The following is a 27,631-nucleotide window of genomic DNA, read 5'->3' as shown; positions in this document are numbered from 1 at the left end:
TTTTCTCATTGCAAAAGAGCTTAAGGCTAGACCGAAGATGAACTTCCTCACAATTCAAGACAAAGCCAGCCCTCCAGCTCATGCGGTCTCCCCTGATGGCTTGGGACAACCAGTCTGCTCTCCAAGTGTGATCTGGCAGGAGGGAGCTGAGCAATTTTCTCAGCTAATTTCTACCTCTGTCTCTTTGCTTCTCTCTTCCTGTTTTCATCCTCTTACTTCTCTTTGTTTAATCTCAAATCCCATCTTTTCTAGTCCTGCCCTTCTCTGGCTGGATCTCTGTCACCCTTCCCTTGTATTCATCTTGCCCAGTGTGGGGAGGACAGTCTCCAGCCCCCTTGCCTCTGTACCCTGAAGAGTGTGAAGGTGTGTTGGGACAAGGAGCGGGGAGGCCGTGCGTGTGCGTGTGTGTGTGCGTGCGCGCCCGTGTGTGTGTGTGCGTGTGCATGTGTGTGCGCTGAGCTGGCATCCCGTGAGGAACCTGCTCTTCCCTCTGTCCCGACCCTGCCAGCCGGTCCAGCCCATCAGTCCAGCGCCATTACCATGGAAACGAGCAGCCGACTTCCTATTGGTAGGCAGGATGGGAGAAAGGGGGGGAAGGAGGGCTGGCTCTCCCCTGCTTCCCCCTCCCCATTCTGAGGCTCAGCCCTCCTCCGCACCCACCATCTCAAGGCTCCAGGACTGTAAGGGACCCCTGCAGTCTCCTGAGCTGAGGGTAGTAGGGGCAGAGACTATGAGGCAAGCAGCCCATCGACCCAGGCCTCCTTAGGACCAGCCCGGCCACCCAGCAAGCGAGTGAGCAGCATCGGAGAGAGGAGCAGGAGATAAAGGACCACAGCAGACCACTGGGGCTTACCTCCAACTGCTCCTGAGGACCCTAGCCTGGCTGAGGGGTCGCGATGGATGACCAGACCCACAGACGCTGACAGACACACATTGACAGGGACGCATGCAGCTGCACAACGCCGACACACTCAGATACAACCAGCGACAGCATCACACACTGCCACAGCCCTGCAATACAGACACCCACACACAGAAACAACTGGTAACTCAGAAACAGGCACAGACAGTGACACACAGCACCACCCTCCTCAACACACACAAGTGGGGAAACCTACCCTCCAGACACACAGGCAGCGTTGGCCTGAGGGAGCAGACCTAGAGACACTCACACATCCTCGCCCCAGCACTGCTGTCAGTGGCCTCGAACATCCTCCCCACCCCCACAAGGACACCCTCGCCTCTCCACGTACTCAGGCACACACACCAAGAACAGACATAGCTCACATACCCCTGGCTCCAGCTCCGGCAGTCCCCACTCCTGCAGCCTTCTTTGTGGGTTGAGAAGAGCTCAGCCAACCTGGATGGAACCTCGGTGAAGCCAAGCGCTCAGAGGAGGGCATGACCCTCTCCAGTGCCCCCACTTGGCTGGGTGATGTGCCCCAGCCTGAGTTCTGGGACCTCTTGGCGCTGCCATGGAGCAACTGACAACCTTCCCACCGCCTGGGGACCCTGGAGCCATGGAGCCCTGGGCACTGCCTGCCTGGCAGAGCTGGACTCCAGGCCAGGGGGATGAACCTGGAGACACAGCCCCGAGCATTGCTGATACTCCAACAGTTCTGCACATTAGAGAATTGAGTTCTCAGCCCCAGGAAGCTCAGAGTCTGGGGCCTGCGGTAGGCACTGACCCTGAAGGAGCAGAGGCTAGACTGCCCAGCTTGAGGCAGCAAGCAGGGACCTCTGGACGTGGCTCCCCAAGGCTGGAGGATGAGGAGGTGCAGGCTTTGCCTAAGGTAAGGGAGCTGGGAGAGGGCTGGGGTCTGCAAGCTGGGCTTCTCACCATGTCCCACCGCTGGCCAGGAAGCAAGGCAAGAGGTGTAACCCCACTTTGCCCTTCTCCTCTCCTGGCCTGTCTCTGTGTGGGGGTCTGTCTCTGTGACTGTCTGTCCTCCCTTCACTGGACAGGAATCTCAGTGACTCCATTTTTTTAGCCATTTGTCCTCTCCACCTGTGCATCTATATGCAGCTCTGCCCCTCTGTATATCTGTGTCCGACAATCTGTCTGTAACTCCTCCTCCATGAGCCTCTCTGTCCTTGGGGGCTGGGGATGTTGGGGATGTGGAGGTGTAAGATGGGATCCGAGTCCCGATGAAGCAGATTAGGAGAGTTCTGGTGCTGGGCTGAGCCGGGGAGGACAGGTCTGGGTGGGTGTGAGTGGTGTCCTGTAGAAGATGGGGTACAGGATATTGGGGGAGGGCAGGGGACTGGTGGGCTGAGGAGCTGGACGGATCAGGATGGGAGTTTGAGCTGGCATTTTCCAGGGGGAGGAGATGGGCAGGGTTGGCAAGGATCAGGGAATAGCATGGGAGACGCCAGCAGGAGGTGGGGAGGAGTTGCCACTGAGGGCTGGGAGGACCAGACGGGCCTTCTGCTGGGCCCCCGAGCCTCTCTCTGAAGGCTTGGGATGTAGGAGAGAAAGATCTCCATGTCTCCTTGGACTGTGGAGGGGAGATGTGTTCCTATGAGACTCTGACTGGGTGGGGTTGGTCCCCGAGGCACTGTACCTGGTCCTTTCCCATGCCAGGCCACGACGAACACCAGCTTTGGGGACCGGCCCAATTTGGAGCTGTTGAGGACCCTGGAGGAGCTGCAGCAGCACTGTGCCATCCTTAAGGAGGAAAACCAGATGCTGGTGAGGCTATGAGGGTGGGTGCTGTCAGGTCCAGCCAGGCCCCTCTGCCTCAGTGTCCTCCTCACCCCATGGATATCTCTCAAGAGGGGGTCACGTGGGTGTGACATAATCCCAAGAGAGAGAGTGAAACCTTGCCTAGAGTTGCCAAGGATCCCACTCTGAGCCGGCGCTCTGGCCCAAAGTCTGTACAGTAGGATGGGGTGTGTAGGTGCTCCCTACACCCTCCAATTCTGGCTGACCCCTTGTCAGAGAAACAGCAGCTTCCCTGAGACGGAGGAGAAGGTGCGGAGGCTGAAGCGGAAGAATGTGGAGCTATCGGTCATTGCCAAGCGCCTGGAGGAGAGGGCCCGGAAGCTGCAGGAAACCAACTGGAGGGTGGTGAGGACAGAGGCTGGGTGACCAGGGAAGAGGGGAGCCAAGGGCTGAGTCTCAGGGACTGAGACTTGGGAGTCACGGACTCCTAGGACCCAGAAAAGGAGGAATTCAGGAGCTGAGGGGAGCAAGGGCAAACACTGGCTTGGGGAGGAGGCGGGAGGTTGCTGGAGCCCCAAGAGGGAGGGAAGGGCTGGGCGGGGAGGCTTCTAGGGAGGCAGGGAGCAGAATTCTGGATCCCCACGTGCTGATGCTGGCTGCAGCCTCCTGCTGAGCTCATCACAGGGTGTAGAGCTGGAATGGGGGCAGGGATAAGACCCATCACGGTGGCAGCCGAGAATTAGTAGCATCTTTTGGGCCCAAAGTAAGATGGGGAGTTAACCCTTTCAGTCTCACTTGAGGAAGGCCAGGGGGAGGCCCAGGGAGGCTGCCTGTCATCTGGAACCCCAGATTGGGTGGTGGAAGTGAGCTTCATCCTAACTCCTCCTCTGGGAAGAGGTGAGGAGTGGGGGAAGTGCCCCAGCCCCTCAGGTGACTTTACCCTTCCTCTGGCTAGGTGAGTGCTCCTGTGCCCAGGCCCGGGGCCAGCCTGGAGTTGTGCAGAAAAGCCCTAGCCCGCCAGCGAGCCCGAGACCTCAGTGAGACGGCCAGTGCTCTGCTGGCCAAGGACAAGCAGATTGCTGCCTTGCAGCGGGAGTGCAGGGAGCTGCAGGCCAGGCTCACCCTGGTGGGCAAGGTGAGAGGAGGCCCTGGTCTCTCCTTCCAGCTCGACCCTGAGCAGGGCCAGGGTTGTCAGCCCGGCTTGTGGGATGTGGACGAGATGTTAATGAGATGCAAATGAAGCGGGAAGGTGGAGGCTGCTGGGGAGTAGGTTCCCCTGGCAACGGCCCAGCTGGGAGAGGGGAGAAAGAGGCTGAACTGATTTAGGCGGAGCCAGACCTGGGCATTTCTGTTCTCCCGGCTTGAGGCTATGTGCCAGTGGGTATGGCCGTACGAATCCACCCAGATCTCACACTTGTGTGAAGGAATGTTCCCGAGGCATTTAGCACAGTGCCGGGCACGTGGTGAGCGCCCAGTAAATGAGTTGCAGTGACCGTCTGCACACGGGCTTTGGAAGCATGTGGCTGTGTACGCACGCACATATGACCAGGCATGTTTGCCCCCGATCCGAGCCCCTCCAGCAAGGTGGAGGGCAAGCCCTGGAGGGGATGGCTTGAGGGCAGGTAGGGGTGAGCTCTGATTCCCCCTCTGGACGCCCCACCCCAGGAGGGTCCCCAGTGGCTCCATGTGCGGGACTTCGACCGGTTGCTGCGCGAGTCCCAGCGGGAGGTGCTGCGGCTGCAGAGGCAGATCGCCCTGCGCAACCAGCAGGAGCCTCCACTGCGGTCTCCGGGCCCCGCTATCTCAGCCAGAGCAGGGGCGCCGGCCCCGGTGGCCCCGGGAGAGGTGAGTGTGGGGTTAGGGCAGGTGCGTGTGCACACGCCTACGAGGAGTGGGGATCAGAACCGACTCCGCGGTGGCGTGCGCGCTCCCAGGGCCTGGGGAGCCTTCCTGACCAGGGGCAGCCGACCTCTCCTGGCCTTGCACGCTTGCACCTGCGGCAAACCCCACTGAGGCCCTCGGTTTCCGCCTCCGCGGGCTGCGCCCCGTGAGGCCAGCTTGGCGCCCCCGCCGCGCTGCCAGTGGTATGGCCCGGCCGCAAATCCCTGGTTGCCCTGGCAGCCGCCCGGGGCCCAGCCTGCGCCGCCTTGTCCGCCGCCGTTGTAGAGTGGGAACGCCCTTTCCTGGGCCTGCCAGCCTGCCAGGCCTGGCCCGGGACCCCCGGGGATGCGGTGAGTCGGACCCTGCTCCAGGTACTGGCGACCTTCACTGAGCGTGGGGCTTAGGCGGCCCCTGTCCTGAAGGACCAGGGACTCACTCCGGACCCCAAGAACCTAATAATAGTCTGACTCTTAGGTGGGCAGCCTCTAGGTCCTCCTCCTCCCTCTGGGAAGAGAAGTGGGAGGAGGGTCCCAGTAGTGATAGCAAGGAAAGCCTGGGGTAAGGGATGCTGCTTGCTCAGGTTTTGCCCCTCTGGCCGACGCATGAAGGGAGATGTCCCTCCCGTCATGACCCATCCTCCCCAAAAGTTTGCACAGATACATAGAATGTGCAATAGGGTGGCTTGAGGGCAACCAGGAGGTGGGCCTGGCCAGACTGGCCCTACTCTAGGGCACGTCCAGATTTGGATGATCCAGAACCCCTACCTCTGGGAATGCCACATCCCTGGGGGCCCAAGCAGCCTCCTACTTCTCTGTCAGTCGCTGAAGGACACCCAGGACAGTTACTGAGTGCAGAGCAGGGCAGCTGCTGAATGCTAAAAAGGGAAAGCTTTGGCCTGGATAAAGGATCCATCTCCCAGAGTGCACGTGGGTCCCAGAATCTCAAAGCACGCACAGCTGGGGGACGTAGGGTGCAGACCCTGTACCTCCACCTCAGCTGGACATGTTGGGAGGGGTTGGGCAGACAGCATCCTTCCACTCTTCCAGGGCAGAGAGCTTATTGCAGATCATGTGAGCTGGGAACCTCCCCAGGGCAGGCTGGGCTGGGGTAGGCTGCTGGGGCCCTGTTCTCAGGTGCCATTCCCTGCCCCTGGGCATTTCCAGGCCACACCCCAAGAGGATGTGGACAGCCTGCCTGTGGTCTTAGGGGAGCCTGAGAAACAGCAGAGGGTGCAGCAGCTGGTAAGTCCCAGGTCAAGGGCTGGAGGTGATCAGCTCTGGGCAGATCTGCCTTCGCTCATGAGGAGCCTTGGGTCTGACTGTATAGGAGTCGGAGCTCAGCAAGAAGCGGAAGAAATGCGAGAACCTGGAGCAGGAAGCCCGGAAAAAGCAGAGGCGATGTGAGGAGCTGGTGAGCTCTTAGGCTGCCCAGAGGTCCATTCCTACCTTTCTCTGCTCAGCTCCCATCCCTCTTGCCCTTGGGCACACACCGGTTCTGCCCTGCTGTCCTTTCCTGGCGGATGCAGGGGAGGAGAGCCTTGCCTGGGAGGGCAGCGTGCTCTGTGTGTGGAGAGGAGAAAGGTGGGTGCCGGAACCCTCCCCAGAGCTCCGCTGCCCCCTCAGGAGCTGCAGCTGAGAGAAGCCCAGAATGAGAATGCCCGCCTGGTGGAAGAGAACTCTCGGCTCACTGGTAGAGCCACCGAGAAGGAGCAGGTATTGCTCTGCCCTGGGGCTTCGAGGCTCTGGTCCTGAGCAGGGGTATGGCGCTGGGTGGAGTTGGAAGTGTGCCGTCCCTCCCATGAGGGACAGGTCACATGCCCAGCTCCCTGCCAATGCCCCCTCACTAGGTGGAGTGGGAGAATGCGGAGCTGAGGGGCCAGCTCCTGGGGGTGACACAGGAGAGGGACTCAGCCCTTCGAAAGAGCCAGGGCCTGCAGAGCAAGCTGGAGAGCCTGGAGCAGGTGCTGAAGGTGAGGGCCTTGGGTAAGTGGGGAGGCACTGGGACTTGGCACAGGAGGAAGGGGTACAGTAGAATAGGCCCTCTGTCTGCAGCCCAGTCCTGGGGCTGCTGACCCTTTGCCTTTTCCTGACTCGGTTTCCTTTTTAATAGAAGACACCTGGAGCAGATCATCTTAGATCTTCCATGGGGATGGAGGCGTGGGGCCTCTGGCCTTGACCCCCAGTCTTGTGTTTCAGCATATGCGGGAGGTGGCCCAGCGGCGGCAGCAGCTGGAGGTGGAACATGAACAGGCTCGGCTCAGCCTTTGGGAGAAGCAGGAGGAGGTCCTGAGGCTGCAGCAGGTGGGGCAGGAGTGAGGGGCACTGGTTCCTTTGGGACTTCAGCTTCATCAGCCTCTCAGCCAGCAAGCATTTACTGAGTACCTACTAGGTAGCAGACACTGTGCTAGGCACTGGGGTGACTGGTGAGCAAAGGCCTGGTCCCTGACCCATCAGCAAGTAAGCGGACCCATAAATGAGATAAGCAGACCCACACATGTGATAATAAACACAATGGGGAGATGAACAGGGCGACACGACAAGAAGTGACCGGGATGGGGATGTGTGAAGAGTGGCTTTGGAGATGTTATCCGGGAAGACTTCCCAAGGAAGTGACAACTGAATTAATGCCTTGGGAATGAGAGGAAGTCAGAATAGCCAGGCCAGAGCAGACCAGACTGGCAGAATACATGTGCCAATCCCTGTGGCAAGGAGGAGCTAGTGGGAGGGTCCAAGGACAGTGTGGCTAGAATACAGCAAGAGACAGAGCAGCAGGAATTGGACCTTAAAAGCGCAGGAAGAACTTTGATGTTTTGCTCCTTGAGTGGTTAGAAGCTGCTGAAGGATTAAGCAGGGAGTGATGTGATCGGATTCATCACTTTGCAAAATGGCCAGCACGAGGGGCCTGGAGCAGGTGATCAGCAGATTAGCAGCTGTGGCCGCCATGGTCCAGGAGGGAGATGATGGCGATCTGGATGAGGCTGCAGGTGATGATGGAGGTGGAAACAAGTAGACAGATTTGAAATATAATTTGCAGATAGACTTGACAAGACTCAGAGCTGGCAAGGTGACACAGAACCTTGATCCCAGCACTCAGGAGGCTGAAGCAGGATCTCTAGTTCAAGGCCAGCCTGGGCTAAATATCAAGACCCTATCTCAAACAAACAACCCCCAAACCAAACCAAAGCCTTACTTGGGATTCCAGCTGAATCCCTACTTGGTCACCCCCTTTGCTGTGAACCCTTTGGGGAGATGGGGCTTTTCACTCACCCCAGGAGGTGGAGGATGAAGCCCAGCAGCTCTGAGAGGCGGGGAGCCTGAGTTCCAGTGAGTTCTGTTTTGTGGAACTGGGGTTATGTGCTACAGACACTCAGGTGGGGAGGTCCGTAGGCGGCTGGGTGTGTGAGTCTGGGGAAGCTAGTCCTGGAGATATTTGGAGTCATCAGTGCATGCAGTAGCGTGACCAGGAGGGGTCTTTGGGGTAGAGTGGTGTAAAGCGGCCCAGCACTGTGTCCGGGGGCACCCTGCTGTCTAAAGAGGTGGGCAGAGAGGTTGAGAGCGAGCAGCGGAGAGGCAGAGAGAAGCTGGGAGGGAGGATGTTCCTCTATTCTAAGGTAGTCAGGCAGGGAGCGTGGGAGGGAGAAACCTCAGCTTCCCCCTCCAAGGCCCTTTCCCTCTCTCCCTACCCTTCACTGTTCCCCTTCCTTCCTTCTCTTCTGCCTGCCTCTACTTCCCCCATTCCTCAACCTTCTCCTCCAGCATTTTGCCTCTCCCCTCTTTAGGCCCAGGCAGAAGCCAAGAGGGAACATGAAGGGGCCGTGCAGCTGCTGGAGGTAGGGTCCCTGGAGGTGGCAGAGCACATGAGACGGTGTGCGCGCTGGGGTGTAGGCTGAGGTTGTAACATGGCCCCTGAACACTGCGGGGCCTGGAGGAGTCCTCTCTGTTCTTGGCCTATTTTTCCACTGGGGCATGGTGGGGCGGGGGGGTCCTGAGTCTGAGGGCAGCCATCTCCCATTGCCACCATCTGGGGGTGCCTGCACCCCGAAATGTCCTTCCATTTAGGAACTGCACTCTCTCCCCCTCCCTCTCTGGGTTAATGAATGACCTACAGGGCTTAGGGTTCTAATTTCTTGTCTGTGCTTTCCTTCCCTGCCACAGTCTACCTTGGATTCTATGCAGGTACCTTCTCTTTACCTGTCTGCTTCCTGGGGGTCCCCTCCCACCTCCTCCACATCCCTTCCCAAGGGTCTCAATGCTGTGTCTAACAGAGGGGGTGTCTTTGGCAGCAGATCTGAGAATCTGTGATGGGCAGGGGTTCCTACAAGGACATGTGGACTGGACCCTCATCCCAGACCCTCCTGCTGTGCCTGGCAGACGTGGGACTGTCCCTCATGTGGCCTCTCAGGCCCTGAGCAAGTGTGTCGAAGCTGACTCACGCTCCTGGTGACATTGGCCAGGGAAGAGCCCCTGATCTGGGGACTCTCCTGATGCCTGAGCAGAGGTCCTGAGAGCGGGCTGTTTCCCATCATGAACATGTCCCCAGCATCCTGTGAAGTCTCTGCCCAGCTCTGGGGCAGGGATTTGGGTCACAGACTGTGGGAAGCTGACAAGGGATGGGACTGAGCAAACTCCTGAGATGATACTGGTGGTGGTGGGGTGGGAACGATCCTCTTTGGCCTAGAAAACATCTGGAAGCAGGAGTGCCGCTGTCCAGGGTAAGGGTTGGAGGATGCATTGCTGGCTCAGGCCCAGGCTGGGCACTGGGTAGCTGTGATCTGAAGCTCTGTGCGGATGTGTGGATGTGTGGAGAGGACACAGGCATGGTGGCTCATGGTGGTCTTGGCCCAGGCCCGGGTCCGAGAACTGGAGGAGCAGTGCCGCAGTCAAACCGAGTGCTTCAGTCTCCTGGCTCAGGAGCTCCAGGCCTTCCGTCTGCACCCAGGCCCCTTGGACCTGCTCACTTCCGCCCTGGGTGGCAGTGCCCTCGGGGACCACCCACCAGCCCCCTGCTGCTGCTCTACCCCTCAGCCCTCCCGAGAGGCTGGTCCCAAAGGTAAGGTGGACCCAGTGACACTGGCCTGGAGCCCCCTGTACAGAGCAGAATTCAGGATCAGGAAAGGCTAGCAACCCATTCAAAGTCATAGAGCAAGTTCAAGCTGTATCTGAAAGGAGCCAAGCTCTGATGGGGCAGAGGGAAGCCCCCAGGAGTGAGGGTCTTGAAGACCAGCCGAGGCACCTCAGGCCACTGTGCTTCCTCCTGTAACTAAACCTCTATGGTCATAGCTGGGAGTCGGGCACCAGGAGCCAGTAGCAGGCTATACGGCTTTGGGAAGAGTCAGGGCTTGGGGGTCAGTCAGATCTGGTAGTCCCAGCTCCATTCACTGAAGAGCCAATGCGATATTAAGCCTGTTGCTTAACCTCTCTGGACCATAGTTTCCTAAGCTTTGAGGACCATGTGAAATAATGTGAAATCACCTAGCCTTCTGCTGAGTAAGTTTCCCCCAGGTTTTTCCCTTCTTATAAAGAAATCCGGCTGTGTAGGGCCTGACCCCCATATCCAGGAGGCTCCACCCAGTCTCCCTGGTCCCACTTCAGGCTACAGATCCCAAGCCCACACGCCATCTTCTCTTTAGACTTTGACCTCCCACCGGGCTCCCCAGGACGCTGCACCCCAAAGTCTTCCGAGCCTGCCCCTGCCACCCTTACTGGGGTCCCTCGAAGGACAGCCAAGAAGGCAGAGTCTCTCTCCAACTCCTCACGCTCCGAGTCCATCCACAACAGCCCTAAATCATGTCCCACACCAGAGGTCAGTGCTAGGGACAGGGCCTGGGGTCTGGCATTGGCTTGGGGGAGGCAGGAGGGGTTGGCCCTGATCTCTTTCGGATCCCTCAGGAGTGGGGGGCATTTGTTCCAAGTTGGGAGGTGGATACCCTGTGGGCGCCTCCCTGGGTGGTGAGTGGGTGGAGCCTGTCACTGCTCTCCAGGGTCCCCTGCCAGCCCCACCTTGGGGGCATCCAGCCCCACCCTCAGGGGCCCAGGGAGGCCCTAGGGTCCTGGGCTGGATTAAGGAGACCCTTTGGTGCCAGGATCTGCCTAATGAGACTGTTGGTAAGAGCATCTGTAGAGAAACAGGTGGTTGTGTGAGAAAGAGCACAGGTTCTGGGATTCAGATCCCAGATTTGTCATTGTCATTGGCGAGTCACCCTTTCTGGGTTCTGGTCTACTTATCTGAATATTGGGGATAATAAAACCTGCCTCCTGAGATGGCTGCAAAGGTTACCTGAACTAAGGTAAGAGGAAAGTGCTTCTCGCCTCACGGGGCATCCAGGAAGTACTTAACACTTGGCACCTGTTACCATCAATCACTAAGTTCTTGGGCATCACTCACAGCTCTTCAGATCACCTTCTCCTCATTCTACCCACAAACCCCAGGAAGTGGAAGGGGGCAGGTTGGGAAGTTTTAGCAAGGGGTAGAACCCAGCCCTGGGCCTTTGCTGCCCTCTCGTGGCGTACAGTGGTGCTGGTGTTGGAGGTGGTGGTGGACCCCCTGCTTGCCCACTCTGTCTGTCCCCTTCTAGTGGACAGGAAGTTCTGGGTTCCAGGGCTGAACCACAGAAGAATTGTCACCATGCTAGAGGCAGGGACTTCTTCAGCCCCTTCCGCTTCCTTAGTTTCCACCTCTTTACAGTCAAGAGATGCTTTGCTGAAGCTGGGAGTGGTGGCACAAGCCTGTCATCCCAGCACTCTGGGAGGCTGAGGCAGGAGGATGGCAAGTTCGAGCCCAGCCTGGGGAACTTGGTGACTTAGTGAGACCTTGTCTCAAAAAGAGTCATTGATGTACAAAGGCCCTAGGTTCAGTCTCCAGTCTACTTCCCATACCAGCATGGCCTTTCGGTCTTATTTACTGGGCCGCTGGAGTAGAGGACAGAATGTAGGGACTGGTCCAGGTTGTACCTACTACCTCTGCCTAGGCAGCTGGATGCTTCCTGGACCTGCTGGCTCAGGTGCTGCTTAGAAACCTCAGGGCCTTCTGGTGCTGGCCTTGCCAGGGTGGCTGCATCTGTGCTCACTCCCCTCCTCAAAGCAGTGGCTCGTCTCTGACTCAGCCTGCAAACCTGCCTGCTGTGCTGTTGGCCCAGGCCCTGGAGAGGAGCCAGCCCTTTCTGTCTACCCTTAGGTGGACACAGCCAGTGAAGTGGAGGAGCTGGAGGTAGACAGCGTCTCCCTGCTCCCAGCAGCGACGGAGGGCAACCTGGGAGGACCCAGGGTCCAAGTCTACCTCGCGCGCTATAGGTGGGCCCTTCACTTTTTTTTTGTACCAGGGATCGAACTCAGGACCTTTCACTTGCAAGGCAGGCATGATGCCACTGAGCTAAATCCCCAGTCCGGTTGGGCCCTTCACTCTTGCTTCTCCCTTCCCAGATTTGGGGTGTATGGGAGGGCAAGTCTAGGTGAAGATGGAGACCTCTGGAAATGGTGGGGTGGTTCAAGAACCCCAGGTGGACATATTCTAAATAACCTAGTTGAGCCAGTCTAGGCACAGTGAATGCTCTACTTGGCTAAAGGTGGAAACCAGATCTCCGTAAAGGCTTGTGCAGGGTGAGAGACGACCGGTATGTAAATGCCATGTACGTTGCTGTCCTTCTTATCTGTGCTCCCCCAACAGCTACAACCCCTTCGAAGGCCCCAATGAGAATCCAGAGGCAGAGCTTCCGCTAACAGCTGGCGAATACATCTATGTCTATGGCAACATGGACGAGGATGGTTTTTTTGAAGGTAGGACAGTAGTAGGGATCATTCTGTCTATTCTTTGGTCTTTATGCTCCTGTTCCTATGGATCTCCATCCATCCATTCCCATCCGACAGCACCCTGAGCCCATTATAACTTTTAGTTAAGAGGCTTTCAGAGACCTGGCAGCCAGTGGGGAAAGAGAACAAAAGAGCTCTGGCTTCAAGCAGGACAGACCAGCACATACCACAATCACAGAGGATTTTGGCTCTATTCATTTTTGTGCTAGTAAACAGAGCATGACGATGTTTAACACTAGTGACACTTGAGGTCAGGCCTGCAGTGTAGGTAGATTTGATGCTAGGCTGCAAGTGTGTGTAGAGAGGAGGGACCGGGATCAGGATCCCAGGAGAAGGTGTCAGCAAGTGGTTGTCAGGGCCCAGGCAGGGCATGAGCTTCAGGACAGTTCTCCAGTTCCGAGGCTGGGGCAGGAGGGAGCCAGAGGGCTCTTCAGGCACCTGAGGTAGATTCCCATGACAGGGCCTATAGCAGGAATGGCTAAGGGAGCCTCCTTCGGGATGGTTTGGCACAGACACCAGTCTGCATCCTGCAGTAGTGGTGGGGACAGAGACTGGAATAAGGTATGGGCAGGGCAGGGGCCATACTGTGTGTGGAGGTTTAGGAAAGGGATTAGATCTGAATGCAGAACACAGAAAGCTTTGGATCCTGCTCAACTCCTTTCCCCAGGCCCTCTGCCCTTTATTTGAGTAGCTGCTGGGAATGATGGTACCTGGTTTTGTGGTCCAGATGGGTAAACTCCCCGTAGGGGTAGATTTTGAAGAGCAGGATTAAATTGCTGCTGGGAGAATGAGACTTTTTTTTTTTAATGAAAACAAACAACACTACTTTTCAGAGGAGGGCAGCAAAAGCATAAAGATTAACTCCCCAAATTATTAGAATTTGAACTAGGCAATTTGAGGGAGTGAGGAATGGAGATAGATTTAAAAGAATGTAGACAACTGGGTGCAGGGTGCCCTATTCTTTGTCCAGCTTTATTAAGACACTGCTTCATTCACATCTGACTCTAGCTGTCATGTTCTAAGTGGCATGAGCTTGGTGGGCCTGAGCCTGACTGGCCTAGGCTCCAGCTCTGGCCTTGCAGGCTGCAGATTTGTTCAGGGCTCTGACTTGTATTCCACACTCCTAGTGCTAGTGTATGTATTAATTGCCCAGGCCTACCTTATAAATTACCACCAACTGGGTGGCTTCAAACAGCAGGCATTTATTGTCTCATCGGCTTTTTCAGGAGGCTGAAGTCGGAAATCAAGGTGTTGGTAGGGCTGCACTCCCTTGGAAGCTCTAGGGGAGATTCCATTGCTTGCCTGTTTCAGCTTCTGGGGGCTCCATGTGTTACATGGCTTGTGGCCACATCACTCCAGTTCTGCATCAGCAGTCATGTTGGCTCCTCTTCTCTGAGTGTCTGTCTTCTGTGTGTCTTCATCTTATAAGAACATTTGTCGATAGGTTTAGGACCCACCCTGGTAATCTGGGATGATCTCTTCTCAAGATCTTTAATTTAATTACATTTGTAAAAATGCTTTTCCCAAACAAGGTCACTTTCACAAATTCCAGGGATTAGGATTTGGGTGGCCACTGTTCAGCGCACTACAGAGCTTAATATATTATCGAACTTGGTGAAGATCTCTACTGTCTCTTCAAGTTCTCTCACTCTATTTCTTTCCTATATAAGCAGAAGGAGAGGATGAGGGCCACAAGTTACTTCTGGGTAAACTCCCAGGGACTCCAAGGCTCAAGACTCCAAGGCTCCAAGGCTTCTGCTGACCCCACCCCTCTGCTCTGGGCCATGGCCCCTGCTTCCCCTTCCTCCCACGAGCTGTTTGCTTCCTGAGTTTTTTCCTTCCTTAAATTGGCCATGACATGACATGTGTATGCCTGGCTTCCTTCTCCCCTGATATCCCTCAAACAAACAACAAATGTTCTACAAAAACTCTTGTCAATTCTTCAGAACAGACGTGGAAAATGAACTCGCCACTGGTTGCTCCCTGGGCTGACTGCCAGCCATGTTCTGAGGCATGGGCCTGCAGCAGGCCCTAATGTCTTCTAGAACCCACAAGTGACTTTTTCCTGGCACTTCCTTCTGTGGTCTCTAAAGGTTTCTTCTCTTGCTCTGATGAGATGGTCGTGTCCCTCTTCCTTTGTGGATGTCTCTTTTTCACAAAGGGAAGGTGAGGGGCATTGCAGCCCCTTACCCCCTCCTCAGGCCCATGTAAAATCCACAGGAGCTTTCCAATCAGTACCGTCTATTTTCTTATCGTGTGTGCGCATGTGCGTGTCTGGGGATTGAACCCAGGGCCTTGGACATGCTAAGCATGTGCTCTGCCACTAATCTACACCTTAGGGCTGGGGATTTAGCTCAGTGGTTACGCTGCCTGCTGCGCCAGTGAAAGGACCTGAGTTCAATCCCCAGTACCAAAAAAAAAAAAAAAAAGCTAATCTACACCCTCAGTCCTTGTTTCTTCTCTTCACCTGTTCACATATTTCATCTTTTTAGTAAGAAAGTTTCCAAATATATAGAAAAATCAAAAGAGCACCTAAATACCAATGAGATTTTACAATTTTTCACACTTTGCTGTATTTACTTTATCATACATATGTAGGTTAAAAATTGATTTCAAAGCAAGCCGTAGACATCGTGACACTTTAGAAATACTTCAGTATGCATCTCCTTAGAACATGGACACTGTCCTACATTTTTTCAGTACCAGCATCCTTGGTGCCTTGTTAGAAATGCAGATACTCGGCTCCACCCAGACCTAACTGAATTAGAATCTCCATTTGAACAAATCTGCAAGTGATTCACATGTGCATTAAAATTTAAGAAGTACTGTCCTATATAACTCAAAACGCCTACAAAACCCAACAATAATTCTCTAATCCAGAGCTTGACTGCTCTTGTCTTTGAAAAGCACTGTTGGGTAAATGTTGATTTGAATCAAATGCTTAATTAAGATCACTCATTAGCCATTACTAAAGAACATTTATTGAACGGGTTTTTCTTTACCTATTCTCTGTCTGTTTTTCCCTTCCCTGCCTTTTCCTGTTCTCCCTCTGCCAGGGGAGCTCATGGATGGCCAAAGGGGCCTGGTCCCTTCCAATTTTGTGGAGCGTGTATCTGATGATGACCTCCTGACCGCCCTCCCTCTGGAGCTGGCCGATTTGTCCCGCAGTTCAGGCCCTGAACTCAGTTTCCCGAGCGGAGGTGGGGGTGGCAGCAGTAGCGGGGGCCAGAGCAGCGGGGGACATAGCCAGCCCAGACTGGAGGAGGAGGATGCAGGAGAGGAGCTCAGCCTGAGCCCCCCTCCCGAGGGCCTGGGCGAGCCTCCCGCGGTGCCTTACCCTCGCCAACTGGTGGTCCTCAAGCAGCTGGCCCATAGTGTGGTGCTGGCCTGGGAGCTGCCTCCTGAGCGAGTAGAACTCTGTGGCTTCCACATCTGCGTGAATGGGGAGCTGCATCAGGCCCTGGGGCCTGGGGCGCCCCCCAAGGCTGTGCTTGAAAACTTGGACTTGCGGGCTGGGCCCCTCCATGTCTCTGTCCAGGCCCTGACCAGCAAGGGCAGCTCCGACCCTCTGCGCTGTTGCTTGGCTGTGGGTGCTCGGGCTGGGGTAGTACCTAGCCAGCTGCGGGTCCATCAGTTGACAGCCACATCTGCTGAGATCACCTGGGTGCCCAGCAATAGCAACGTGGCCCATGCTATCTACCTCAATGGGGAAGAGTGCCCGCCTGCCCGCCCCACCACCTACTGGACCACCTTCTGCAACCTACGGCCTGGCACACTCTATCAGGCCCGGGTGGAGGCTCAGCTCCCACCCCGAGGAGCCTGGGAACCAGGCTGGGAGAGGCCAGAGCAGCGGGCTGCCACCCTGCAGTTCACCACACTCCCTGCAGGTATGCAGGGGTGGGCACTGCTGTCTGGAACAGCCAGGAAGCCAGGGATGGGTGATGGTGGCAGGGGAGACTGGCCGAGCTGCCGGTGGCAATGAAATGGCAGATTGGGATCCTCAATCTCAGGCAGAGAGTATCCTACATTTCTGGGTTTCCTGCCTGACTTCCCCCAGGCCCACCTGATGCCCCCCTGGATGTGCAGATTGAGCCGGGGCCCTCCCCTGGCATCTTGATCATCAGTTGGCTCCCAGTCACCATTGATGCTGCTGGTACATCCAACGGTGTCCGGGTCACAGGCTACGCCATCTATGCTGATGGACAGAAGGTATGGCTTGGGAAATCCACCTGCATGTACCCTGGGAGCACGATGGGCATCCCTCCTTGCCACGCCTTGAGCCCTTGTCTCCCTGGCCTGGCAGAGATAGCCAGCCCCTGGCATTTGGGCCCCAGATGGAAGATTGGTTAAAAGCATAGGCTTTGGTAGCACACGAGGGATTTAAAACTGCTCTACCTCTGAAGCCATGAGGTCAAGAAGACTGAATGAGATAAGGCACGAAGAGGGCTTCACCTAGCAGGATGCTTGCTGCCATTGTCATTGTTGTGATGTTGGCTCTCTCACCCTCACTTTCCCCTCCTGTGTGCTCTCCTCCCTGCAGATCATGGAGGTGGCCTCTCCCACAGCAGGCAGCGTGCTGGTGGAGCTGTCCCAGCTCCAGCTGCTGCAGGTGTGCCATGAAGTGACTGTGCGCACCATGTCGCCCCATGGCGAGTCGGCCGACTCCATGCCCGCTCCTATTGCTCCGGCCCTGGCTTCCGCCTGTTCATCCACCAGGGTCACCTGCCCCTCACCACGACCAAGCCCAGAGGCGAGAACACCCCTTGCTCCAGCACCCCCAGGGCCTGGGGACCCCAGCTCTCCCCTCCAGCGCCCTGCTTCCCATGGAACTCCAGGCCCCCCAGGAGGTCCCCCAGCAAGCCCTACCAGAGAGATGCCAAAGGGAGTCCAGGAGGACCCTCCACCACCTTGCTCCCAGGTATGCTGTCTGGTGGGGGCGAGCACATGCAGGCTGGCAGAAGAGTCTGCGTTTGGCCCTTCCTCAGTGCTGCCTGCTTTAGGAGGAGGTCGAGGCAGCTGTGCTGGGAGTCTCAGGGGAGAGGAGGCCCAGCCAGTCAACCATGGGTGAGAGAGACCCCGGCCCCTCGGCTCCCTGCTGGGCCGCACAGAAGGCTGAGTGGACTGCAGGAGAGGCCGGCTCCATGGTCTGCTCCACCCAGGGAGCCCTGACGCAGAGGGTGCCTGAGGCCTGCTGTGGAGCTGACCCTGGGCTGAGAGCCAGGCCTGAGGTAGGGGTTGGGGTCACACTCAGAGTTGGGGCTTGCCTCTCTACCCTTTGCCATCCCGGATGTGGCTGCCCTCTTTGCTTGTCCTCTGCTTTGGTTGCTTCTGACACCTTTGTGTTGTGTGTTTATTTCTTGTTCCTTTTTTCTCCCTAGATTTGTCTTCCAGCTGTGGCTTCCATCCCCCACCCCCTGGTACACACCTGCATTCTTGGAATGGCTCTTTCTCCCTCTGCCAAGGACTCTTTCTTATTCTTGTGGGGGCTGACTTTGTCCCACAGTCCCCAGTGTCCTTCATAGCTCTTCCTGTCTTTCTTCCCTTGTCTCACTCCCCTCAGAGGGAAGACACGGCAGAGCTTGGGGTTCGTCTGGTAAACCCACTTGTGGATCATGGCCGCAACTCAGACCTGTCAGACATCCAGGAAGAGGAGGAGGAGGAGGAAGAGGAAGAGGAAGAGGAGCTGGGTTCCAGGACTCGAGCCTTCCAAAAGCAGGTTGCTGGCAACAGCGTCAGGGAGAACGGGGCCAAGGTAATGGGGTGAGGAGGGGCTGGTGGGCTCCGGGCCTCAGGCTCTAAGGGCCTCCATCCCATGTGTCAGCAGCTTCTCCATCACTGCCACTGAGTGCCTGTGACATTCTAGGTGTGTGGCCTGGGCCATGGCTTGAGCAGCAGCTCTGAAAAAGCCCAGAATGGGCCTTGGCCCTGCTGGGAAGATAAGGGAAGAGAGGCTGACTTGCACACCTTCCCTCCAGCCCACCGGATGCAGTGCCCTGGCTGGGGGAAGCTGGTGCCATCTGAGAGCCTTGTGCTGCCAGGCTCTGGGGAGGGGATGGGGCAGCCTCCCATGGTGACAGGGACAGCTTGCTCACTGATACCCCTGCCCCACAGGGGATGGCATTTGATCCTTGGGTGTGTTCCCTGTTCTTCCTCCGGTTCTGCCTGGACATGCGTGTGACTTTGGATCTGCCATGGGCCCTCTGAGTCTTTCCTCTTGGAGGATGCTGAGGGAGGGCTGTGGGCTTACCCTAAGCCCTGTCCTCACTCAGGGGCAAAGATCACAGCTCTCCCCTCTTCTCCATGGACCTTTCTTCCCTGCTGCTCTCTTCTCCCCACTCCCAGCCCCAGCCTGACCCCTTTTGTGAGACTGACAGCGACGAGGAGATCTTGGAGCAGATCTTGGAGCTGCCCCTCCAGCAGTTTTGCAGCAAAAAGCTCTTTAGCATCCCTGAAGAGGAGGAAGAGGAGGACGAGGAAGACAACGGGGAGCAGGAGAAGCCAGGGGCAGGCTGTTCTTCCCAAGACCCCAGTCCATTGGAACCTGTGTGTCTGGGGCTGGGCTGTGAGGGCCGTCAGCCCCCAGGACTTGGCCGGTGTCCCCTGTCTCCTGAGCTCTCCAGGGCCAGGGACCACCTAGTGGATATGCCTGGATTAGTTGGTGGAAGCAGCCGGAGGAGAGGCGGCTCTCCTGAGAAGCCCCCAAACCGCAGGCGGCCTCTAGATCCCCGAGAACACTGCAGCCGGCTTTTCAGCAATGGCGGCCCCCAGGCCTCTGCACGGCCAGCCCCCTCACGGGAGAGGAGTGGCCTCCCTGTGATTGAGGCCGCCAAGGGTGGACCAGAGGCTAGTGGGAAAGGGCGGCCAGGCACTTCCCGGAGATACCCCCATGGGCGAGCCCCGGAGTCTGGCCTGGCCAGTTGCCTCTCCCCCAAGTGCTTAGAAATCAGCATCGAATATGACTCTGAGGATGAGCAGGAGGTGGACAGTGGAGGCATCAGCATCACCAGCTCCTGCTACCCTACAGATGGGGAGCCCTGGGGCACGGCACCTGCAGGAAGGCCAAGGGGGCCTCTGAAGGTCAATTCAGGCCCCAACCCCTACCCACACCTCCCGGCCTGGGAGAAAGGGGAGCCAGAGCGGAGAGGCCGAAGTGTACCTGGCAGAGCCAAGGAGCCACCCTCCCGGGTCTGTGCCCACTTCCCATCCCCGGAAGCCCCCGCCTGCTGCTGCCTGGTGGCCCTGCTTGCTGCCCACCGGCCACTCCCATTCCACGCTGCAGCCTCCATCAGCAGAGGTGGGCTCGGGCCTCCCGGCCCCTCACCCGCCTTCTCCCACCAAATATTCCACTGCTTTGCTGCTTCTGCTGATTGAAACTGGGATGTGTGCTGTTCTGTCACTACCAGTTGCCAGTTGCTACCTTCGGGCAGGGTGGCCCCTTCCTCTGCCTAGCTAGTTATGTCTTCAGGACACTGACTGTGATGCCATGTCCAAGAGTCACCAGCCCCGACACCCAGGAGAAACAGTCCTCTCATGTGCTCCTTGGCCACCGCAGTTCCCTGGACCACACTCATCTACTGGGGGGAGCTGGGCTGGGGCCTTCCCTCCTGCCCCTTCCTCCGTGTGGCGCCTGGTGTCTCCACAAGGACCCGGGAGAGGAATGCTGTGCCCCTGTCCTGCTGGGCTGCTTATGCTGCTGCTGCTGCTGGGGCAGAGTGGGGAGTGTGGGCTCACCAGAGGGATGGTGAGTCACTTTTGCCATCTGTCACCCTCTCTTTGCAGGCAGCAGACACCGGGGAGGCCAGAGGGCAGAACAGCTCTGGGCGGAAGGGCCCCCAGAGGAGAGGGGCCTGGGTGCCCAGGCCAAGCACCACCGAGCTGGGTGAGCACCCATGGGGCTGGGCTTGGCTTGATGGAGCACTTCCTAAGCCCTCACTGAGCCACTGCCTTGTCCTCCACCCTCTCCACAGCCCCTCTAAGGAGCCCCCCAGAAACGCTGGCTCACTGGGACTTACCTGTCAGGGTCTTTGTGGCTCTGTTTGACTATGACCCTGTGTCAATGTCGCCCAACCCTGATGCTGGAGAGGAGGAGCTCCCTTTCCGGGAGGGCCAGATTTTGAAGGTAAGTGACTCACCCTCTGCCCAGAACTCCAGATTCTAGTCATTGCCTACTCTAGGCATTGAGATACAGCTGCCTCTGCTGCCGCCTCCTCCTTCTCCTCCTCCTCCTCCTCCTCCTCCTCCTCCTCCTCCTCCTCCTCCTCCTCCTCCTCCTTCTCCTCCTGCTCCTCCTCCTCCTCCTCCTCCTCCTTCTCTTCTGCTGGAGGCATCATGGTGGTGGTGGGGTGCAGGAGAACACAGCTTTGCGAGGCAAATGATGGGTTTGGACCTTGCCTCTGCCACTTCTGGGTGTTACTTTGCGTAGATTACCTAGCTCCGGGCCTTGGTTTTCTCATTGGTAAAACGGGGCTAGTAATGATGTCTGCCTCACAGGGTTGTTTGTGGAATCAACAGCCCAATGTACAGCCCTCCCTTATCTGCCCACCACAGGCCACAGTCTGCCAGTTTGCTGTTAACCTTTTCACTCTTACTATTCCTCCAAAGATTGAGTGAAGGCTTTTTCTGTTTCTCTGAGGTTTTGGGGATCCAGTCTGGGGTGCATTGGGCACAGGACTGTGTAGACAGCAGGTGGTGATACAGAAAGGGCTGTTGTCTCATTTCCCTGGGATCCCGATTCCTAGCCGTTTCCCCTCCTGTGTCCCTCAGCTCGCAGAGGACAGGCCACTCTTCTGCAGTCCCAAGTGGGGTGCTGCCAGGGCTCAGGGTCTGGGGGTGCAGGGAGCAAACTGAACTGGCCTCCTGAGAAAACTGGTCTTTGCTTCCAGGTGTTTGGGGACAAGGATGCTGATGGCTTCTATCGGGGCGAATGTGGGGGCCAGACAGGCTATATCCCCTGCAACATGGTGGCTGAAGTGGCTGTGGACAGTCCCACAGGGAGGCAGCAGCTGTTCCAGCGAGGTTATTTGTCTCCAGATGTTGTCCTTGAGGGCACAGGTATGACCTGCTGTCCTCACTCACTTCCCACCACCTGGGTCCCTCCCCAACCCCACCTTGAGTGATTTGTGTGTCTGAGGTGGCTGGGTACCTCATTTACACAGAGCCATTGGAACCAAGGCCAGGGTGGCCATGAGGGGAAACCTCTTTGGGGGAATCCAATGATGCTAGCTGTGCACTTCAGACCGGAGGTTGGGAGGTGCTCTTGTTGAGAATGTGAGATGGGGCCCTTTAAGAAACGAGCTCAGGGGCCAGGGATTTAGCTCAGTAGTTCCACCGCCTGCCTGGCAAGCGCAAGGTCCTGAGTTCGATCCCCGGTACCAAAAAAAAAAAAAAAAAAAGAAAGGAGCTCAAGAACCCTGTGCAGCCCCAAGAAGAGACCCCAGAGTCTGTCCTATCTCCCTGTCCTGCCTCAGTTTCTCTCATACCTTCTTGCCTTCCTGGATCAGGGAATAGTCCCTTTGTGTACTCCACAACCCACACAGCTGGGCCTCCACCCAAGCCCCGCCGCTCTAAGAAAGGTGAGTAAGACCCCATCTCTCGCAGGTGCCTGTGATGGACCGTGTTGAGGGGGAGTTTGAGGTGGCACTGTTTGACTCTCTGGGGAGACACCTGTAGGATTTTGAGCAAATAAAGGGAATCGGAAGAGACCTTCACCCATATCCACCCCCTCCAGTGGGGCTTCATTCTGGTGGGAATGGGGGATTGCTTGCCAGGATTTCTGTTCCCCAAAGCACCAGCCTGCAAATTCTGTGCAGCCATGCACACTTACATTTTCTGGGCCTTAGTTCACTCCCAAACCAAAGGGTTGTGCCAGTGGACTCTGGGCACCCTTCCCCTCCCACGTCCCTCCTGAGGGTGTGAGCGTCCTGCCTGCCCTTTACCACCTCCAGCCTGGAACGAAGCAGGAAGGGCGGGATGGGGCTCAGAGGCATCTTTTCTCCACAGCAGAGTTGGAAGGCCCTGCTCAGCCCTTCGCAGGTGAGGAGCCATCCCGGGCCAGGGGTGTCTGGGGAAAGAAGGTGGGCAGGGTCACCTCTCCGGCCTCTCCGCAGGGCCTCCAGTTAGTAAGATGGTTGTGAATAGGGAGTCATCCTGCCTACCGTGCAGAAGGCTGTGGGAACGGGGGTGGTCTGAAGTCCTGATTCTTCTCCTCTCTCTCTACAGGTCCCCCCAAGGTGGTTGCCTCTGCTGCCCTGAAAGCTCCCCACCCCATGGTAGCTGCATTTGACTACAACCCCCGGGAAAACTCCCCTAATATGGACGTGGAGGTGAGGACCCTCAGAGGGTGCCTCGAGATGGGGGTAGCGGTGGGCCTCCCTGAGCCTGACCCCTGCCCCGTGCTGTCTCCGCAGGCAGAGCTGCCCTTCAGGGCGGGAGATGTCATCACTGTGTTTGGGAGCATGGATGACGATGGTTTCTACTATGTGAGGACGCTGTCAGAAAGGGGGCCTTGTACCCAGTTGACCAGCGGGCCAGGGGCTGGGCGGATGGCATCAGCTCCTCTCGCAGTGCTGTTGGCTCCAGGCTGTTCTCCGGGGGACTCGGGGTCCAGAGTGCAAGGCTGGGACCTCCGGCCTCGTCCTCATCTCATCAGCATCTCCTCCCCAGGGAGAACTGAATGGACAGAGGGGCCTGGTTCCATCCAACTTCCTGGAGGGCCCCGGGCCTGAGGTAGGCAGCCCAGACAGGGAACCCAGGACACCCCAGGCAGAGAGTCAGGTGAGTGAGGAACTGCGCTCCCAACTCAGCATTTGGTCTTTCCCTGCTGGTGAGGTGGGGCCCAGACAGTGCGGTGGAGGGCTGCAGCTGAGCTGTTTTCCTAGAGGAGAGGCCTGGGTGTGTCCCTGTCTGCCACAGGGTGATGGCTGTGACCTTGATCCCAGGCCCCAAGCATCAACACCCCAGGCCAATGCAGGGGAGGGGGCTCTGTGGGAAAGGACCCCCATTCAACTTCTAGGCAGTCACGCTCTGGTTCAGTTACTCCCACCCTGCTGGGGCTCTCTGTCCCCAGGTGCCTGGTGAGGCCAGTAGCCCAGCAAGCCCAGCTTCCTGGTTCTTTCTCTTACGGCTGCCTCACCTTGCGACAGGGGGAGCGATGGTTAAACCTCCAGCTTCAGAGTGCAGGGCAAGGGCAAGGAGGCCAAGCCCCAAGCAGAAAGCACAGGGCTTCTCTGCAGAGGTCCAAACTTGAAGGCTGTGCCAAGTGGGCGCCGTCGGTGACTGGGCAGAGAGCATATGGGTCTGTCGGTAACCCACCTCCTCTCTTTGTTCCCTGTTCTCAGAGAACGAGGAGGAGAAGAGTCCAGTGCTAGATGGAGATAGATATATGTAGAGAGAGCAACATGTAAGTGAGGGGACTGGCCCCTAAGTCCATGCAGCCCCACCCCTACTTCACTGTGATCGGACAGCACCCCTTTGTCTCAAATCAGCTGACTTGGCTTTCCCACTTTCTTCTAGGGAATGGGGAGGGAGCTCTTGCCATGAGCCAGATTTGAGTGTGAGATCATCCCCCTCTCTTGTCTGCCGTTACCCTGGGCACTGCCAGCTGTCATAGGGGCACATATCTTAGCATATGATGTCCCATGTTAGCTGGCTCCTCAGTCTGCTCATCATCCATGTGGCTTGTAGACTGTTATGTGATACCATATGTTATGACTCATCAGTGGTATTATGATACTGTATGGCTCTGGTATTATAATATTATGATTATTCTGGGTGACAGAAAGATGACCCTGTCATGTCACCAATAATAACAGCCTCTCCACCCTTGTCCTCTGCATTATGACCTGTCAGGGAAGCCACATACATGCTTTTACTGCCACCTCTCAAATTTCCCTGGTTGAGGAATGAAAGAGGGATGGACCTTTGAGAGCTGAAATCCATAGATAAGCCAAAGCATTCTCTGGGTCTCCAACAGTGGCCATAGCCTTGGCAGTCAATGCTTTAACCTTTGGGTTTGGGACGCCCTACTGCTTCACCTGGGGCCTTGCAGGGGACAGGAGTGCTTGGCTGTGTGCCCAGGTCCCTCGCCTCTGATCAGGCTCTGTCTGTGGTTGGTTCTTTCTGGGGACCTAAAGGAGGGGAGAAGAGAGGAAGGGAGGCCAGCCAGCTGGCAAGAGCTGACAGGGCTGTGCCAGGTCTAGGAGGCCCGGCTGGGGATGTGGGATTACAAGCGGCTCCCTAGTGGCTCCCCTGGTCACCCAACTCCATGCCTTTATGCACCACGGAGCACTGCCCGGGTGGGCCTGAGGCAGAGAGAGCAGCTCAGGGTTGCAAATGAAGCTAGCAGGAGATTCAACAAGAGAAATGCTAAAGTGGGGCTACTGATGCCCCCACTGGGACATGCCCTCGGGCCAGGCCTCCCTACGTCCTCTTGGGGCCATCCAAGGGAGAGTCCAGATCTCTGTGCCCATGCGATGGTCTTGGCTTCACTCTCAGAAGGCCCCCGAGGGACCACATCAGCCAGTTTGGCGGGGACCCTCCTTCTGCCTATGAGGTGCAGTCCAGTCGGCACTGCCTTCCCTAGAGGAGGAGCTGCCTCTGAGTGGCCTGTGGCCTTGCTCTCCTTTCCTTGGGTGGGGATGACATGTGGGAAGCTGAGGGCATCCATCCCAAGGGTCAGGTTCCCAGAACTCTGGAGCTTGGCCAGCCTGGCCCCTGTAGTGAGACCCAGGGAAGGAGAGGGACCTGGCCGGGGCCGCCAGGTAATGAGGCAGAACTGAGATGCACGTTGCATGTCCCGTCTGCATTCATCTCTGTGTTCTGCATGTGCAGGCCAGTTGTGGGGTCGTGACGTCTGGTTCTCAGCCTCAGCTCTGTGACATGGAAGGCTCAGGCCTCTGAGGCTGAAGAGAAAAGGAGCTGGGCTGGGGAAGGAGCCAGCCCCGACCTTACCTTCTCTCTCCCATTCCAGGACTGGATTGGTGCACGAGGACCCGAAGTGCCCCTGGGCTGGCACTGCACCTCCAGCCCTGGCAGCCTCCCCAGGACCGAACTGGGGGAGCCGCAGGGCACAGTTGAGAAGGTGCGGGGTCTCCTGTCCAAAGGGAAGCAGCTCCTCAGGAAACTGGGCTCTGGGAGGAAGGAGTGAAGCTGTGGCCCTTTCTGGAGTGGCCCCTGGAGACACCCAGGTCACTGCTGTGGCTGGACAGGGAGGCCCTGCCCGGCCCAGAGCTCCTGGTCTTTGCGTTAACACGGTGGCACTTGGATGGGAATCAAAGAGAATTGGTGAAGGTGGGAGCCTAGGTGGGTCTTGAGGGGTGCGTCCTCTAGCTGGGCCCCTTCCCCTTGTAGGAGGGAAACTCCTCCCCACAGTGAGTAACCTGACCGAGCTCACGGAGCCCCAGTGAGACCAGGATGGGACTCAGGTCTCTTGACTCCCAGTCCACCCACCTAGTCCAATCCTAGTTTCCCACCAGGCTGTGCAGGTCCCTTCTTTGACCCTCTCTGTACCCAGGACGGAACCCTGAGGGGAGAAGGGGCCTGTCTCCACAGTGGCTCTGGCTGTCCTGATTGGAAAGCTTGCATTGGAGTCTCCCGTGGGGCGGCGGGCGGAACCTTGTATATATGTACATACTCAGTGCCTCACTCCAGCCCCTCCATTGCGCCTCCAGCCTCCACCGCACAGGCTGGGGAGGGAGAGGGCCAGGCCGAAGCGGGCCTCACCCCGCCCCGCTGTGCTCCACCCCTCCCTGCCCCGCCGCCTGGCCCCTGTGTCACCCCTCCTTGAAACCCAGGGGACCAGGGGGCAGAAAGCAGGAGTTGGGTTTGCCTTATTTTGCTCATTGGATTCAACTTCTCTTTTGCATTGTTTTCCTCTGACCCCTGTGGGTGTCCAGGGGCTGAGAATAAGGACAGATTTATGCAGCTATTTTCATACATTCCCTGTTCAGAGTGGGTAGGGGCTTCTCCACCCTTCCCAAGCTGCCCATCCCTCACCCTGGCTGGGTGAATGTCTCTCTGCATGTTTCTTTCGCTGTGGTGGGAGATTGTTTAGAACCCCGCCTCCATCCTGGTCTCCAGGGGTGTGGAATGGTGGAGGCATTTGTTTAAAAAGACATTTTATTATAATAAAGTCTATTTTCACAAAAGCTATTCTGGACTCTACCTGGGTAAAGGAATCGTGGCTGGGGGGTATCATGGTGGGATTTGGATTCATGGCTTTGGAAGCCAGAAATTACACCTGCAGTGTGAAGGGGCAAAAACTAATTAACACCAGGAAGGTCTTGAGTTCCATTTGTTTGTTTGTTTGTTTGTTTGTTTGTTTGAGATAGGGTATGACTATGTATTTCAATCTGGCTTTAAACTTATTATGTAGCCCAGGCTGGCCTCTTGAGACAGAAGCAATCCTCCTGCCTCAGCCTCCTGAGTTCTGGGATTACAAGCCAACACCACACCCGGCTTGAGTTCCATTTCTTTTTTTTTTTTTTTGGTACCAGGGATGGAACTCAGGTCCTTGCGCTTGCACAGCAGGCGGCGAAACCACTGAGCTAAATCCCTGGCCCTTGAGTTCCATTTCTTAAGGAGAAGAGTTGGCAGCTTCCTGAGCTGCTGGGCCATATATATGGAGTTAGGGCAGGCTGTGGAGGGGAGAGACTTGGGAATGGGGAAGGAGGATGTATGAAGAGAAGAGGGATTCGTTTTAAGGTGGTGGACTGAACACAATATTGCCTTATTTCCTCCCCTACCAAATCCATAGAAATAATAAAAGTGAGACAAACAGAATGAATGAGCAAGTACCATAAGAGTTCCATCTGAAAGCAAGAAAGGGGACTCTGTAGACTAGAGACAGCAGAGTTCTCAAAAAGGTAGACAACAGATAAAGATCACATTCGGAAAAAGCTCATTGCTCCTTGGTTGAGCAGGCTCCAGGTGGGAAAAGTCTGCATGGTGCTGCATTTCCTGGGGCAAAAGACACCCCTGGGACTATGAGAGCCTGATTAGTTGGCATTCCTAGTGGGGTGATCAAGGTGACTGACAGTTGCACATTCTCCTCTGCCCATGGGCCAGAGGCCCAAGGTGAGATGTCTTCATTTAGATGAGAACAGTGGAGGCAACAGAGACCGGGCTGTACTTTATGTGCCTGGTGACATCTGGCAGAAACACAAAGCATCATTGCCTAGATGAGCATTTTGCGCCTTCCTCCCTGTCGCACTCAGCTCCATGACAGGGCAGCAGTTCCTACCCAGCAGTCTGACAGGGACTCTCAAATACAAAGGTGAGGACA

The 27,631-nt window shown here is 56.8% G+C and overlaps 1 protein-coding gene across 15 annotated transcripts; it reads left to right on the top strand.

Moving 5' to 3' along the window:
• The first annotated feature begins 331 nt into the window (after positions 1 to 331).
• On the top strand, positions 332 to 26,495 carry Tspoap1 (TSPO associated protein 1). 15 transcript variants are annotated; one of them, XM_087191400.1, is made up of 32 exons: positions 332 to 568; positions 767 to 1,793; positions 2,585 to 2,692; positions 2,942 to 3,070; positions 3,621 to 3,800; positions 4,331 to 4,510; positions 5,710 to 5,787; positions 5,873 to 5,956; positions 6,169 to 6,258; positions 6,393 to 6,515; positions 6,742 to 6,846; positions 8,325 to 8,375; positions 8,701 to 8,721; positions 9,391 to 9,595; positions 10,176 to 10,348; positions 11,720 to 11,835; positions 12,209 to 12,318; positions 15,408 to 16,238; positions 16,409 to 16,560; positions 16,892 to 17,269; positions 17,352 to 17,579; positions 17,912 to 18,103; positions 18,694 to 19,536; positions 20,131 to 20,230; positions 20,319 to 20,470; positions 21,234 to 21,402; positions 21,819 to 21,923; positions 22,351 to 22,383; positions 22,570 to 22,673; positions 22,758 to 22,829; positions 23,014 to 23,124; positions 25,319 to 26,495. In XM_087191400.1, the coding sequence occupies exons 2-32, from the start codon at positions 1,476 to 1,478 to the stop codon at positions 25,493 to 25,495; spliced, it is 5,718 nt and encodes a 1,905-aa protein (XP_087047526.1). In that variant the 5' UTR covers positions 332 to 568; positions 767 to 1,475; the 3' UTR covers positions 25,496 to 26,495. The 15 variants fall into 15 exon arrangements, 14 of the variants coding, with proteins under 14 accessions (XP_087047526.1, XP_087047530.1, XP_012923137.1 ...); XR_002391085.2 differs by lacking the exon at positions 332 to 568 and adding an exon at positions 23,688 to 23,749 and having other exon boundaries at positions 575 to 1,793; positions 18,694 to 19,645; positions 21,852 to 21,923; positions 22,354 to 22,383; XM_087191404.1 differs by lacking the exon at positions 332 to 568 and adding an exon at positions 23,688 to 23,749 and having other exon boundaries at positions 575 to 1,793; positions 21,852 to 21,923; positions 22,354 to 22,383.
• Positions 26,496 to 27,631: the final 1,136 nt, after the last annotated feature.

This window comes from Heterocephalus glaber, unplaced genomic scaffold, assembly GCF_053883595.1.
Source record: "Heterocephalus glaber isolate CG9 unplaced genomic scaffold, H.glaber_assembly_v1.0 deba00001564, whole genome shotgun sequence".
In the NCBI taxonomy this organism is placed as follows: domain Eukaryota; kingdom Metazoa; phylum Chordata; class Mammalia; order Rodentia; family Bathyergidae; genus Heterocephalus; species Heterocephalus glaber.
The sequence above is the reverse complement of the archived record's forward strand: the minus strand, read 5'-3'. Positions and strand labels throughout refer to the sequence as shown.

What these genes read in the sequence shown, in the direction of transcription:
- Tspoap1 (XM_087191400.1), top strand. Translation starts at nt 1,476, where the DNA reads ATGGAGCAACTGACAACCTTCCCACCGCCTGGGGACCCTGGAGCCATG. An exon ending in TCTATGCTGATGGACAGAAG is followed by an intron (nt 16,561 to 16,891) that starts GTATGGCTTGGG and finishes TCCTCCCTGCAG; the next exon opens with ATCATGGAGGTGGCCTCTCC. An exon ending in CCAAGGAGCCACCCTCCCGG is followed by an intron (nt 19,537 to 20,130) that starts GTCTGTGCCCAC and finishes CTCTCTTTGCAG; the next exon opens with GCAGCAGACACCGGGGAGGC.